This window comes from Girardinichthys multiradiatus, chromosome 5 (assembly GCF_021462225.1).
Source record: "Girardinichthys multiradiatus isolate DD_20200921_A chromosome 5, DD_fGirMul_XY1, whole genome shotgun sequence".
NCBI lineage: Eukaryota > Metazoa > Chordata > Actinopteri > Cyprinodontiformes > Goodeidae > Girardinichthys > Girardinichthys multiradiatus.
In genome coordinates this window covers 8967549-8983664 of record NC_061798.1, presented here as the reverse complement: position 1 = coordinate 8983664, position 16116 = coordinate 8967549, and the positions used below count along the sequence as shown (strand labels likewise).

General features: G+C 38.5%; 1 protein-coding gene across 1 annotated transcript; it reads right to left on the bottom strand.

The window, feature by feature from the left end:
• Positions 1-194: 194 nt before the first annotated feature.
• On the bottom strand, positions 195-15288 carry LOC124867940 (TBC1 domain family member 24-like). Its single transcript, XM_047364651.1, has 11 exons — positions 15076-15288; positions 14684-14886; positions 14312-14573; positions 14081-14194; positions 10677-11093; positions 10349-10588; positions 10081-10236; positions 9639-9702; positions 4434-4532; positions 2131-2428; positions 195-1496 (listed from the first exon to the last, which is right to left on the bottom strand). Exons 1-11 carry the CDS (start codon positions 15273-15275, stop codon positions 1321-1323), a joined length of 2229 nt encoding a protein of 742 aa, XP_047220607.1. The 5' UTR covers positions 15276-15288; the 3' UTR covers positions 195-1320.
• Positions 15289-16116: the final 828 nt, after the last annotated feature.

Sequence of the window (16116 nt, the reverse complement as noted above, 5' to 3'; positions counted from 1 at the left end):
TACTGGTTCCCATTTGACCTGAGCTAACTTTTAATGTTTTTAATCAAAACCCCAATGTAGGTATCTGCTTTTACAGCACAATAAAAAATAGAATTATGGGTGAATAATAACATTATTAACTGCACATATTATTATTGTTGAAAAACAAACATGTGAAGTCATTATAAACAAAAATGGCAACCTCTGAGCAAAAACATGTTTTGATTTGGTTTTATTTATTATTATTAAACTTCAGCGTAGACTGCACATCATATCCAGACAGTTGTAGTGGTTCCCATAATGCATTGTGGTTACAGTGAGCCCACATGATAGAAGATTAATTTGCATGTTTATTTGTTCCCCTTCAGATCTTTAATTAAACAGTAGTCCTTTAGCTCCTTTAAACTTTTTCTATATGACAGTGTCAAATAAATCTCTGCAGGCCAAAGTCTGCTGCCAGACCTTAATCTGGTACCAGAAAAAGAGCCAGTATCCCTGCTGTGTTAGTGTCTCATCACTGGGTGCCAATTAAATTTAGAATTTATTTTTTAATTCTCTTGTCTGTTCATAAAGGATTGGCCCCATAAAATAATTCAGATCTTCTCATAGATCATTTAAATATCTCCTCCTGGGTGTTCTTCATTATAGATTGGTCAGTGATGACAGGCCGTTGCTATTGTTGCCCCCAAACCGTGGATTGTGGTATATAAATCAGAAATTTCTTATTCAGCTTGGCTTTATCAGCCAAGATTGTGTGCAAAAACAAGGAATTTGGCTTCAGTTTTAAGCGCTCACAGCATACAGACATTAAGTATAAATATACAAACTTTAGAGGACATAAAGTAAAGAATAGTAGGATCCGTATATACATGTGTGTACAGCCATTTTTTCATATAAAGAATAGAACAAAGAAAGGCTTTTCAGTAATTTCATGGTAAAAAAGCTAAGATTTCTTACATCATTTTTCTGTGCTAATGAATTTTTTAGTTTTTTACCAGATGGCAATAACTAAACCAATGAGCAAAGAGGATGAGTGTCACTGTGACCTGAACAGCTTTCCATATCCAAGTATATAAGTTCTATGGTGTTAGCTGGTTAGAGCCAATAATCTTACTGGTCTGACTGAGCACCATTAATTTGTTTCCAATGCGCAAAGAAAAGCTTGAAGTATAAAAGTAGAGAACCGTCTCAGTAAATGACCTATAAACCAGGGTCAGGTTGTGTTACCTGGTATTAAAGCTTTTGAATTTACTCAAAAGAAAGAGTTGTTGTCTGTATGCAATTACAAAGAAAGTCTGTTGTCCACAGTTGTTCCCATATCTTATCCCTTATCTTGTTCATCTAATGAGAAGGAAAGCTGTGAGATAGGTAGGCAGAGTTCTGAATGCCCCATACTTCCAAAGACTGGATCTGGAATTCTCCCTTGCAGAGTGGGTTGCTCCTGAATGTGTCACAAGGTTCTGAGTTTCCTTCCTCTAAGTTATCCAGCAAGCAGAGAGCATAGCCCCCGTCACCACCTGAAAGATGACATGTCAGTTGCAGTACCTTACAAAAGTAAGTACACCCTGCATATCTTTTCATGAGACAACACTGAAGATATGACACTTTTATACAGTATAAAGTAGTCAGTGTACAGCTTGTATAACAGTGAAAATGTGCTGTCCCCCAAGCATGTCTCCAGACCTAAACCTTACTGAGCATCACTGGGGCATCCTCAAACTGAAGGTTGATGAGCACAAGGTCTCTAACATCCACCAGCTCTGTGATGTTGACATAGAGGAGTGGAAGAGGATTCCAGGGTGCTGGAAAATAATGGTAGCCACACAAAATATTGGCTCTTTGGTCATAATTTGGATATTTTCACTTAAAGGTGTATTCCCTTTTGGTGCAAGTGGTTTAGATATTAATGACTGTGTGTTTAGGTATTTTGAGAGGTCAGCAAATTTACGCTGTTGTACAAGTTGTACACTGACTACTTCACATTGTATCAAAGTGTCAAACCTTCAGTTTTGTCCCATGAGAAGTTAAAATAAAATGTTTGCAAAACTGCGAGGGATGTCCTTACTTTTGTGAGATACTGTATGTCAATAACACACAATGTTCAGGTCTGGCTATCTTCAGCATGATTTTCTCAGTGTGTAAACAACATACCGATGATGAGCTGACTGTCATCTCCGGCAATGAACTTGGAAGCATCCTGCTCCTTTGGTCTCCTGGCCTCTTTTGCTGTTCTGGGATTATCTAACGTAGCAGTGAGGGGACCGGTCAGGGAGGTGGGGTTCTGCGGAGTCCTATTCGGACAGCTGAGAGTTTTGGTGGTGAGCAGGGACTTGCTACTGTTTACCAACTGAGAGGAAGAGCTACTTCCAGCTCTGAGCTGCTGATGAGATGCTTTTCTGGTCATAATTCTGATCATAGCCCGCTGGTAGCGCTCCATGCTGGGGCGGAGCTGAAACAGTTGGTATATTTTAGTTAACACTTGTTGAAACATAGGAGGCATTCTTTGCTATCATATTAATGGCATAGATCGGAGTTTTTGAAGTGCGTTTCTGTTTAAAGGTTTTAAGTAGTTAATGCTTTCTCGGCATCTTCAGTAGTATAAATCCAGATTAGCTGGTGTGTTTGAGAGGGGTCCTGAACAACTCACAAAACATCACAGGAGTTTAAGACAACACAATTTTGTCTATCTTTAATCCGTCATCACATTTGCATCAGATAATTTTTAACACAGAAGCCTATGATTATTTACAAGGAAATAGAGGAGGTGATGCACCATTAATTATTTTCCAATGTGAAACATGTACTGAGAAGTTTAGTGCTTCCAGTCAGAGTAACTACCTGACAGCAAGGCGGTGTAAGTAAGGCAAAATCGAAAAAACTGCGAGGTTAAATCGTTATAACATTTTTGCTTCATACACTGCTTTACTTTTCTATCAGGCAGTTAATCTGACAGGAAATGCTTCCGTTTTCGGTACCTATTTACCACAGGAAGATCACTGGTGCTGCATTGCCTCTTACCCAAAGGTTTCAAGCATATGTACTTATCTCAGGCCTGTGGGGCACATCTGGCTGTAGCATAATTATACAATTATGGAGAGATAATTTCAAATGTCTATTATGGCTGACCCACTGGTAAATCCTCTGCTGGTATATTGGCATGACAATCAGGACCCACAAGCCCCCCTGTTCCATTGACTCTCATTAGCGACCTCATGCTACTACAAGTCACACTAAGCCACTCTTCCCAAAACAGTTCCAAAAATGGCCAAACAAAAGGTGAAAAACAGAAGCTTTCTGGGCAGGTGAGAAGCAGAATATTTGTTCCTAAAGGTAAAGGACAGACCTGCATGTCTTGTTTGCGGTGCCAACATCACTGCAGCCAAAGGATATAATATAGAACATTTTCTCAATTAATATCAAGTCTTTAATTTTGGTCCACTGTGTATTTGAGTTTGACGGTCCTGCTCTAAAGATTCCTAAAATATCGTTTGGATCAACCATCATAACATTTGAGTGATCGTAGTTAATATAAGACAGTACAAGTCATCTTAGGTCTAAGCCCCTCTCAGAGGAACGTTTAGAAACAGCTTTAAATTCTGAACTACACCTTTAACCAATCAGTTTGTGCTAGAAAAGTCAAACCTCTCCCGAAAAGATCTCAGTTGGTCTAAAATCATCTGTAATGTTGTAAGTAAACATACCATATCCCCAGAGCCATTGCATTTTCAAAATGTGAAATACCCATGTTCATTTACTTTTAGATTAACAATGTAATCATGTTTTACCTGAAAACAAAATTTTGAAATTGATTTAGTTTATCAAAGTTGCTCATTTATTAATATGAGTGACCAAAACATTAGCCACAAACTGTAAAAATTTAAAGTGAACCTTTCATCATAAGACCAAACAAGACTTCAGGAAGAGTTTATTGAAATTAGATCCTCTATCCCTCTGCAAATATGCCAGCATTTGAAACTTTATAATATAGCCGTACAATACAGTAGACAAATTACAGTGTGTGGGTGAAATTCAATTTCATAATTTCTTGGTATATTATTGCCTTTTAACGTAAAACTGAACATTAATATTTAATAGACAGTCTGAATACAATGTCAATTTAAAAATATGGATTTATCAGCACAGAAATGTTATGATTACTTTTATACTTGTAAAGAAAACAATAAACTTCATTTTCAACTCTTTGCATAGATCAATCAAAATGCACTTATATCTATAATGGGTATACCTGCTCTACCAACCCTTGTTTTCCTAAGACATTACAGAAACACATACCGCCGCGCCACTTACTTAGACCAGAAGCTTGGTTAGTTATTGTATATTTGTATGAATTATAGTTGCAGGGAGCTACCTTGCACATCTTTCATTTTCAGGAGTTTCAGTTAAATTAGCTCAAAATAAACATCAGTATATGAAAAGACATGAAATTGGCTTACCGTAAAAACAAAACACTCCCCGGTTCCAAAATATGTAAGTCCCTCAGAGTTGTGAATCCGTCTTTCTATTACATCTGTTGACAAGAAAGCTCCGAAAACCTGAGAAATTACTCATGTGAAGACTTTCATTGTATCTAAACATTAATACAAAAAATATAGCCATAATCATTAATTATATGCATTTGAGGTTCATGCAAACCATTCAGTTCAGTGTTAACTGCTTTTGGACCCATCCTTGCGAGGAACAAAAAGGAATGAACTACATGCAGAAGAGACTGGTAAAAACTCTGAATCCCAGAATGCACAGTATTAACCCCTTTTTATGCAAAGCTCCTAAGAAGAAGGAACCATAGCTAGAATACCGGTGATGCCATAGAGCTCCATAGCTAAACTGTTTGAGTGCTAACAGGCCACTGGCGCTGATGCAACAAGTTTGTTTTGTAAAGTTATGACGAGGAAAAAGTCACTTTACTCCTACAACATGAGCCTATTCCATTTTATTGGTGTTCTCCCATCATCTTTACGCTCAGCATGGACTCCTGCTTTACTTGCACCGCCATAATTGCACAATGATCACCTTCACTGTTGTACTGCTCTCGCACCCAATACTGCTCCATATTTACTCTCACTCACTTAAAACTGTGCACATCTATTTATATTATATTGTAGATATGTTTATACTGTTTAATTTGTATTGTATTGCACCGACTACGCCAAAACAAATTCCTTGTATGTCCAAAAACGTACTTGGCAATAAAGCTTTTCTGATTCTGATTCTGATCTTCTCTCACTAATCTGCATAAAATATGTCCTCATAGTCCTTATAAATGTGCTAAATCATGTCTCCATTATCCCAGCTGCTAATGCCAAAGCTAAAGCTCTGCTAATGCTAAAATGGTAGCCACCATTAGTTCTGCTGTGTTTACTACACAGTTCTTTCTGTTTGAGCTGTGATCAGCTGTGCAGCGCCACCAGCGCTCATACACACATTAATATTTGTATTAATGGTACTTAAAGGTACATGTGGGACTTATAGGGGTTGCTGAATAGCGCCACAGCTGATATTTTCCTGTGTTGTTAGGCTGAGCTGCTAATTCGGCAAGTGACATCCTCACACCTGCTGTCAAGGCCAAAATTACATCTGTTGCAAGCTGCCATCTTGGTAGAAGATCATTCCATTCAATAAGTCACTATGATAGCTAGTTAACACAACATTAAAAATCAACTCTCCAAAAGGTTAATGATTTTTATTTCAACAAATGGTTTTTGAAACATTATTTATTTTAAATAGTGTTTTATTTTCCCCTCTCCTCTTCCTTGTTATTTGGTTGTTTGAACACATAGCAACTGTTGTGCTTAATAAGTTTTAAAACTATTCTGGCCTCTTCCTAAATTCCTGTAAACATACAGGTTCACACTGAACTGTAACATCACTGCATCTTTTTATTAGCTATTAAGCTTCAATTTTATTCTTGTTTGTCCCTTTGTACCATTTTTTTGTAGTTAATTAGTTTCTGTAATCTGTTCATTTTTATTTAGTAGTTTAGCTAAAGGCTATTAACCAAGTTAAATAATTTCTTGACTAATGTATTTTAACTTGAAGTTGAAGTATTTTGTTAATAAAGTCCTGTATTTCGGAGAGATGTTGTTTGTGTTTATCTGAATCTGTGTATCTATTGTTTTATAATCAGTGGTGAAAGTAGTTTTAAATTCTTGCCGGTACTTAGGGGCGGAGCTAGAGGGGGGGCTGGGCAGGCACTGGGGGCATATATGCATGCATGCATATATATATATATATATATATACATATATACATATATATATATATATATGTATTATATGTATATAAAATGTGTGTGTGTGTGTGTGTTAATTGTTAGTCTCATCTGTGGCCCCCTCGAGATCTTTCTCTCTCTCTCAGCAAAGTCCAAACTCAAACTAATTAAAATGTATCAATATTTTACTTTACTGTAAGCTGTCTTTATAAGATAGAAATTACAATCACTTGACAATGTAGAATATCAATCTTTATAGATTTCAATTGTTAAAGAACTGCCATGTATGAAACAATGATAAACCATTTTCTGCTGCATAACTTTTCATCTTCAGTTTCCGTCTTTTCTTTTGAACAAAGAAGTTATTGTTTTCAAGACACCTTCATGAGGACTGCTAAATCAAGGCACGTGATGTCGCCCAGATACGGCGGAACCAGGGTCCCACCCTGGAGCCAGGCCTGGGGTCGGGACTCATCAGAAAGCGCCCGGTGGCCGGGTTGCTCCTCACCGGACACGGCCGGGCCAAGCCCGAACGAGAGATGCGAGGCCTTCCCGCAGTGGGCCCACCACCTGCAGGGGGACCGTGAAGGACAGGTGCAAAGAGGATTGGGCGGTGGATGAAGGTGAAGACCTCCGCGGCCCGATCCCCGGATGCTTAGGCTGGCTCATGGGACGTGGAATGTCACCTTGCTGGGGGGGAAGGAGCCTGAGCTTGTGCGGAAGGTCGAGAGATATCGACTAGAAATAGTCTGGCTCACTTCCACGCTCGGTGTGGGCTCTGGAACCCATCTCCTTGAGAGGGGCTGGACTCTGTTCTACTCTGGAGTGGCCCACGGGGAGAGGCGGCGGGCTGGATTGTGATTGCTTGTTGCCCCCCAGCTCAGCCGTCTCGTGTTGGGGTTTACCCCGGTGGATGAGAGAGTCGCATCCCTGCGCCTTCAAGTTGGGGACAGGTCTCTGACTGTCGTTTCGGACTACAGACCGAGCGGTAGTGCAGAGTACCCGGCCTTTTTGGCATCCCTGTCAGGGCTGCTGGATAGTGCCCCTCCCGGGGACTCCATTATTCTGCTGGGGGACTTCAACGCCCACGTGGGAAACGACAATGACACTTGGAGAGGCGTGATCGGGAGGAATGGCCTCCCCGATCTGAATCCGAGTGGTGTTTTCTTACTGGACTTCTGTGCTAGTCATGGATTGTCCATAATGAACACCATGTTCAAACATAAGAGTGTCCATCGGTGCACGTGGCACCAGGACACCCTAGGCAGGAGGTCAATGATCGACTTTGTTGTCTTATCATCAGACCTTTGGCCGCATGTTTTGGACACTCGGGTGAAGAGAGGGGCTGAGCTGTCCACTGATCACCACCTGGTGGTGAGTTGGATCCGCTGGAAGAGGAGAAAGCCGGACAGACTTGGCAGGCCCAAGCGTATAGTGAGGGTCTGCTGGGAATGTCTGGCGGAGCCCTTGGCCAGGGATGTATTCAACTCCCACCTCCGGGAGAGCTTTGACCAGATTCCGGGGGATGTTGGAGACATTGAGTCAGAGTGGACCATGTTCTCCGCATCTATTGTCGATGCTGCTGCCCGTAGCTGCGGCCGTAAGGTCTGCAGTGCCTGTTGCGGCGGCAATCCCTGAATCCGGTGGTGGATACTGGCAGTAAGGGACGCTGTTAAGCTGAAGAAGGAGTCCTATCGGCTGTGGTTGGCTTGTGGGACTCCTGAGGCGGCTGACGGGTACCGTGAGGCCAAGCGTGGTCCGTGGCCATGGACCTGGAGAAAGCATTTGACTGTGTCCCTCGTGATGCCCTGTGGGGGGTGCTCCAGGAGTATGGAATCGAGGGCCCTTTATTAGGGGCCATCCGGTCTCTGTACAAGCGGAGCAGGAGTTTGGTCCGCATTGCCGGCACTAAGTCGGACCTGCAAACTTTATTTAAAGGGTGACTGTAAACACAGAAGATCATCCATAACGCGGTATTGGCGGTATTTTTAAAGGTGTGTGTTTGATTCTGGTGCTAAGCTATCATCTAGTGCTAAGCTATCACCCTCATTTGTTAGTTTCAAATGCTAACAGGTAAGGACAGTGCTTGCTGCCAAATAATATTTACCCAGAAAGGTTTAGCTTTCAATCCAGTAAATAATGTGTCCCTAACATAATTTTACTAAATTTGATAACTAAGTAAACACCACTAAGCCCCATTTCTCCAGACAGATATATATTATATAAAATATTTCCTTAAATATTTTACCATTTCCCTTAATAATATTTCTTTAAATATTATTTTCATAAATAAAGGCAGCTAATGAGACCCCGTTGACAATTAGTCATCCAGAAGGTTGGTTTTATTCAGCAGATCATTCTAAAAAAATTATTTTATTAAAATAATATTTTATCTGATCTTGCATTGTGAATGGTTGTCTAAGTTAGTTCCAAGACTAACTTCACGTCATTTCCAGATTCTTCAAGATAATCCTTGGTTCTCAAACATAAACATTGCATGGTAATGTTGCATCACTTTTTTGGTCATGATTTTCAATCATCTTTAATCAACTTGTTTATATTGTACATAGCCCATTAGTCTTCGTTAACTTTAATTCTGCTTGGTAGTTTAGTTGGATTGTTTTAGCATAGTAAAGAGTTTGTTGATTGAAATATGTTTGACTTTGAGTTGACTTATTTTTGTTAATAGATTCTTGTATTTTAAGAAATTGTGTGAATTCATTCCATATATGTGCAGAGTTTATGCTGTTCAATAATGTCAGAGCTCGTCTCACACCTTTCTATTTTGTCCTAATACCATTGCCTTACTGGGCTGCTATTCACACAACAACCCTTAACAGACCGAAATATTATTTGATAAAATATTAATATTAAATATTAAATAATTTTCTCAGATTAATAATCCTAACATTCAATAAAGCCTCGAACTCCGACAGGAGAAAAGCAAAGCAAGAGCATTGAGGCTCCAGCATAGCAGAACAGTTCAGAAACTATTAGGAATGAGGGGAAAAAAGCAATATTTATAAACAGATAGAGTCGTGTTTTAGACTGTCTATTGGTAGCGGATCTGATGTTCTTTGTGTGCTCGTGAATCTTTGCAGCCAGAACTGTTTCTGGATGATGGCTTCATAGCAGACAGCCGTTCTTCTTTCTTCCCGGTACTGTGCAGAATCTTTTAGTGGTACGCAGTACCGGACCGTACCGGCTCACTTTCACCCCTGTTTATAATACCACACCTCAACAGGCAGGTCTTCATAAAACAAAACCTGACAGAGATTGAGAGTTTTTTGGATTTTAATTCTGATAATCGGCTGGTGCCCCATTTTGATAATTTTGATTAAAATTACTAACTTTCTTAATAATTGCCTTATTATAAGTTACTCATAGCCAAACCAAACATATTGTTGCACAACATGCTGTAAGCATTTACCTCTTCATCCATTGTTTTAACAATGAGTACTACTGGCTCATGTCCTTCAACATGTGAATACAATCTAAACGAGACAGAAAGGAAAATAAACACATCAGTCATATTCTCTACCCACTCAACATTTACCAACTTAAAGCTAATATATAAAACTTCCATTTGGGAACCTTTAATGGGTGTACAAGAAAGTAAACAGATTCAGTGTTTGCCATTCTAGCGTTGCTAATGATGTGATGTTTGAAGTCAAGGCAAACATATTGATGGTGCAAATATATGACTGGTCTGTGGTTACCGTTCCTTAAAAAGACTACACGTGAGTTTGTAAGAGAAGAAACAAAGTGTACTGTGGGTGTTGATACCTAATAACATGCCACTGGTGCAAATTTGAACAAACGAGTAAGTTGCATTTTTGTTGGGATCAATATAATGAACAAATATCACTTACGAAGAAAGACCTCTTCCATGTTCTCCGATATGAAACAACAGAACAGGGCTGAAAAGAGCAAAGCGTTCAGGAATCCAGGCCCAGATGACCCTCATCTCTGTCCCTGTGGCAACTCTGGAGCTGAAGTTGTTGAAATCCACGGTTTCCACCATGTGTCTTTAGGACCATCAAGAACAATAAAGATAATAGGAACATAAAAGGTTTTTTCCTCAAACGTCTTTCTGCGTGGTTTATTAGGCAGTCAATTTCAATGCAATTGTAAACATACCTCTTTTGGTGCGTGCTGACACCTTTTTGCATTAGGGCATTCTTATTTGCATTGAATAGAAGGTTAAGCTCATTTCTTGTAGCAATTGGAATCTGGAAGGCTCTTTCCAGAAGCTGCTCAGCTGTGCAGTGGCGAGCTACACTTTGCACAAAACGCTTCATGTCTGTTTTGAAGTCTTCAACGTCTGCCACTCGAGAAGACACTGACACTTTGTAGAGATCGAGCAAAGCTAATGCAACCCTACAAACATAGGTTGTGAAATATGTTTACTGTGTTCAGACAACAAAAAAAATCACATTTTCAGAATTAAACTGAGGTAACAACAAACCTGAAGAGAACCTTGAAACCTTCCAATAGGTAGACATCCAGAACTCTTATTGCATATGTGAATGGAAGGTCTGCAAAAATCCACATGATCCAGTCGGAGTAAAATTCAAAGAGGTTTTGGTGAGAGCTGGCAATCAGCTTTCGTATGCCTCGGCAACACCTGTTGGCAAGGTCTCCGAATGTCATACAGGAAGCATGGTAGGTAAGAAAGGTCTGGTCGATGTAGCGCTTATTAGGGTCCTTATAGCAGATGAGTCGAGACACGCTGTGGAAACACTCTGCCTCATCCTCGCTGAAGTGGAGTAAGAGAGAGACCAAGGCAGGAAGGATGGGGCAGTAGCTCATATCTGCGAAGTAATTCCCAAGGCAGAGAAGGATCTTTTTAACAGAATTCATGCCGGCTTTGTTGAGACAGTATCTGGAAAGGAAGTCAGCAAACAAGGACTCCAGTGGTCAGAACATGGAAATAAATGCTTACACACCTCACAATAACACAGATGACACTCTCACAAGAAAAATATTGGACTATAAAATAAGTATGTTTTAGCTAATTCATGTAGTAAACTTTCTATGTCCTGTTTAGGGTCGAAGTAAGGATGGGCCTGAGATAAAGCATTAACAGCCGTTTTAGCAGAACAGAAAGAAGCAAAAGCTTAAACTTTGTTTTGTTTCCCTTTGCACATTACCTTATGAGATCATTTTAGTTTAGAATGCAGTAGACCAGGAGCAAGATTTATTTTTATTTTACATGTTGGATGCAAAAAGATTTGGCTGTTTTTAGCACTGTTCCTACAGATTTAAAACTTTCCCAATGAGTGTTTTTTGTGAATATTACTTAGCTAAATGTAAGTTTGTCCAGTACATAAGACATACATTTACATCAAGGAAGGTAGTTATTGTCTTATCCATGATTAAAGGTGAAAACCTATGCATGAAAAATGTAATTGCACAAAGACATATTCCTAAAAAGAAAATTTCCCCCATGTTTTTGTAAAAAGACATGCAACTGAACAACCTGAAAATGTAGTTTAAAAATGCCTTGTGGATTCCAAGTTAAAACTTTCTTATATCTACATTTTACCTCAAAAGTATTCATACCCCTTGCAGATTTAGTTTTTCTTTTCATATTACCAGTGTGTTGAAAGACCGTAATGATAATGAAGTAATATTAATGTTTTAGAGTGGCCCCGCCAGAGTCCTGTCACATCTGATAGAGAATCTGTGGAAGACGCTAAAAATTTGGGTGATGGCAAGGAGGCCTTCCAATCTCAAACACTTCCAAACACTTCCTAGTCAAAACATCTGTGGAAACAGCAATTATAAGAAGGGTTTGATTGCTTCCAGAAAATGTTTTCTATTGATTATTAAGAAGGGTATACTTAATTTTTGACATGCTATTTTGTATTAAAGTGTAAAAAAAGTCTTGTGTAATAAAGTACTTGCAGTCGGACCCAAATACAGACAGGCAGGCAGAAACAGTAAGGCGATTTAAGGAATTTAATAAATTAAAAAAACTATTTACAAAAAGCAAAATTCCCTGCATGGCATGAGGAGAACAAGACATGGAGCGTAGACCAAAACAGGTATCGAAACGGGTAGGTAAATACTACTGGCATGGAAAATGGAACTGATAAAGAGAGCAATAGCTAATTGGGAGACTATAAAGGAGACTGAACAGGTGCAGGCAATGGAGAGAAAATGAGGTGGCACAGGTTAGCATAATATACTAATTGCTGAGAGTGGGTAACTAATAAGCGTGAATGAGCTGATCAATTATACGGCAAGAAAAGCAAACAGCGATCTAGTATAGAAAACATCTAACAATAATGAGGAAAATAAGATGAACAAGGCCAGACCTAAAGAATATTAACAAAGAATGTATTAAGTATAAATAATAATTAAAAAAACAAAACCCAAATAGGTAGAGATCATGACATCAGGTCCATGTCTAATTTCCTATCATAAATAAAACTCTTGGCTGAATTAAAATAATTTTAAATCTAAATATGCCAGCGTTATGAATAATTTTGAGTTCAATGGGTAGCAGGGGGCGTCATCTCACAATTAAAGTTTTATGAAAACCAAGTCAGGAAAAGACCCACAAAGAAAGTACAAGGTAAAAAAAATCTTCACTTAGGACACTACTTTTGAAAATCTTGGTTTTTCATCCAAATCTCAGTTTCAATGTGGACATTAGATGCAAATGCAAAAGGGAGTCATGTTGGCTCAGACAGGGCACATTTAGATTAGTGTCTAAAAGGAGCATGCGCTACAACTGTTTGGAGGAACATTTAGCCTATCCCTGCTTTAGCTATGCTCAGGATTTACTTCTCTTTTTGAATTTTAATGTAGTTAATTTTGCAGCATGGGTTCTGGAGCAGGAATCCCATAAAATAGGGGTGGGTAATTTTTGTATCGATCCAAAACTAAGTAAATACAGGGCTAGTATTGCTGATACAAATACTTTTTACTTGAATGTCATGATCATTGAATAATTTTGTGATTTTGCCTTTGATTAGTTGATTGTGATCATAATTATTATAAAACACAGGACAAAGATTTTAGGCTAAGAAAAATATTTTTTATTAACTACCTGCACCAATTTAAAACATTGCAACAGTAAATAAATACTAAGGTAATTCCCTTATTTCAACTGACAGAGTTTTTGTTTATTCTAGTGATGGTATAAATGTTTTTTGTTTTTTTTTACGTTTTATTAGAAATGAAAACACAACAGAACAAAACATAGACTGTATACAAAAAATATAACAATAATTAGTAATTTAGTGCAATAAACAAAAACAACTTCTGAGTCAAAATGAAATTGGTGGCGCAGGGTTGAAGCTTTTTAATGGGAGATATAAATTTAGCAGCTTTAGGACAGTCCAAACTTGTTTTCTTTTCATTTTATTGATAAACAGAAACATAACAGGACAAAAACATCATGTCCTACACTTAAAATCTTAGACTATATTTTTGGTGTGTCACCCTTCTACAATCTGTGCCCCTTTTTATTTAAAGAAATTTAGGCAGTGCAGTTGGGGGCTTTGTTTTTGCTAAATATAGTCACGACATAAAGGCTAACATTTTTTTACATATTACTGTGGACTAAACAAACAGAAGGACTGGCCGACCTGAAATCTCCATTTAGAAGATATCCGTGCACATCAAGTGTTTGAAGGGTAGGATTTAAAGTCAAATCTTTAAATCAATTTCCAAATTACAAATGTCTTTAGCCCCAATACATTCATGCTGCAGGTTAGGGGTAGGAATTTTTGGCTGTAGGTCCAAGTATTTCAATGCACATCCAATATTCATTTTTTCCTGTATGTAATATAAATGTAACTGTTCCAATTGAATTTTTCTTCAGGGAGACAAAGAACTTGACTAATACAATGAAATTACCTTGGTATTTCCCCATCCTCCATATATTCCGGGACTGGGTGATTGCTAACTTTCTGGTCCCCAAAAAGCTTCTTGGTCAGATCGTAGTAAACATCCCTTTCTGGGGTAACAGCCCTGCAACAGATCAAACTCCACATAGTAAGTAGGTTGAAATAAAAGTTAGCATATTGTCTAATGAAAGATCAATTTAAAGGAAATGTCTGGCGTTTCTGACATGATATTGGTCTTAACCTGGAGTTAATGTTGTGGATGATATGATAGTATGCTTTGGCCCTAAGCGTATGTGGCATGGCCCAGAATCCCTCGCGGCCCATAGTTTTTAGCTGCTGATACTCGCTTTTCAGGATCTCGTGGTATTTCTTTGCAGGTTCTGGATCAATCTTCTCCCAGTCCACAAACTGTCCATACTTCATACCAGAGCTGGAGCAAATCTCCCAGTTGTCCAACTCAGAGATGGTTATCATGGATACCGGCCTGGCATTGCCTTTACTGCCTGAGATATAGAAGATAACGACATTCATGCAGCTGGTTTTAAATTATACTGTCCTTTACCATTTTATTGCAGAAGAATTTAAAATCCTTTATAAAGCATAATTTCAGTACCACTGATCTCTCGTGACAGCTTATTTGGTTTAGACTTCTTTGGATTGACAGGAACACCCAACCGATTCTTATTCTTATCCTCCCTTTTGGACATTTGATTTCTTAACTGTGAGCTTGTTCTCTGCCTCAGTGGACAGGAGTGTGAAACGTTTCGTGTGCCATAGTCACAGTACAGCTCTGATGTCTCATAACTGTAAAATGACCTAAAGCAGAAGGGATCGAGTACAGATTACTCAGTCAGTTACATAAGTCATTAGTCCTGTTAGACCTAAACTGCGAAAGCAGTTAACAAAAATCTAAATAAATATCGGAAAACAACATAACACTGCCTAATTTATTCTAATATAGATAACTGAACCAGTCAGGCTCTGAACATGAGGATAAAAACATACCTGGAGCGAGGTCTTACAGTGGTTTCCTCTTTCTGTACTTGCAAACCATAGTTCTTACTGTCCACTATGTTGTTATAGGAATGAGACCTTGGTCTTCTGCCTGTCGATATGGAGTTTAGGTCTTGTTCAGGAGAAGCATAAGAAATCATATTCATGTTTCCAAAGTTTGAAAACTCCGGTGTTCTTGAAACGTAAATCATCTCAAACCATGTATCAAAGCCTCTAAGTACGTAACATCTTTTCTAAGTATGTGCACTTTCAGAGAATCAGGGTTTTATATAACCCTGAGGGCTGACGTCATGCCACAGTTTGTTTGTGGTGATGCATGTACCAAAAGGAAAAAGTTCCAGTGATTTTCCTGTTTTAACTTTCACAACATGGTCTGTTTCTGAGAAGTGTATCCACAGTGCCACCATCATTCCTTACAGCCAAAAAAACAAGGTATCAAAATGACTGGAAAATAAGCCAAAATTCAGGCCCTGTCTATGGATCAACAGAAAACACTATTCTTTAGCTATTATTATCTTGCAGAAATACAGTCACACGACACAGTCTGTACTTCTACCTTTTTGTTTTTAACAAGCTACATAAGATATAGTATTTGATTAAATTACTTCAGTCTTTACTTTTACTACTGGAAAAGATCACCTGTGTATTTTGGGGAAAATAGGCTTTCTCTAAGTTTATTATGATATGGATGTAAGCTATGTACTGATTGCAGATGTCAGCATGTGTTCTTTGCAGATGCTCAAACTAAATAAACTATGTCCCTGAAGACAATAAGGAAAAAGAGTGAAATAAACACGATAAGTGAATCTAAATGAACAGCCCATTGCTCCCAGATTTGTTCTGTTTTTCTGTTGCAATTAAATGTTTCAGATCATCATACAACTTTTATAATCAGACAAAGATAATCAAAGTAAATGTAAAATACAGTTTTCAAATGATTTATTTTCTTAAGTGGAAGAAAGCTATCCAAACCAAAGGTGGTTATGTTCAGTTCATTTTATGGATTCACCTCTTGGTGACTCAGACCAACTT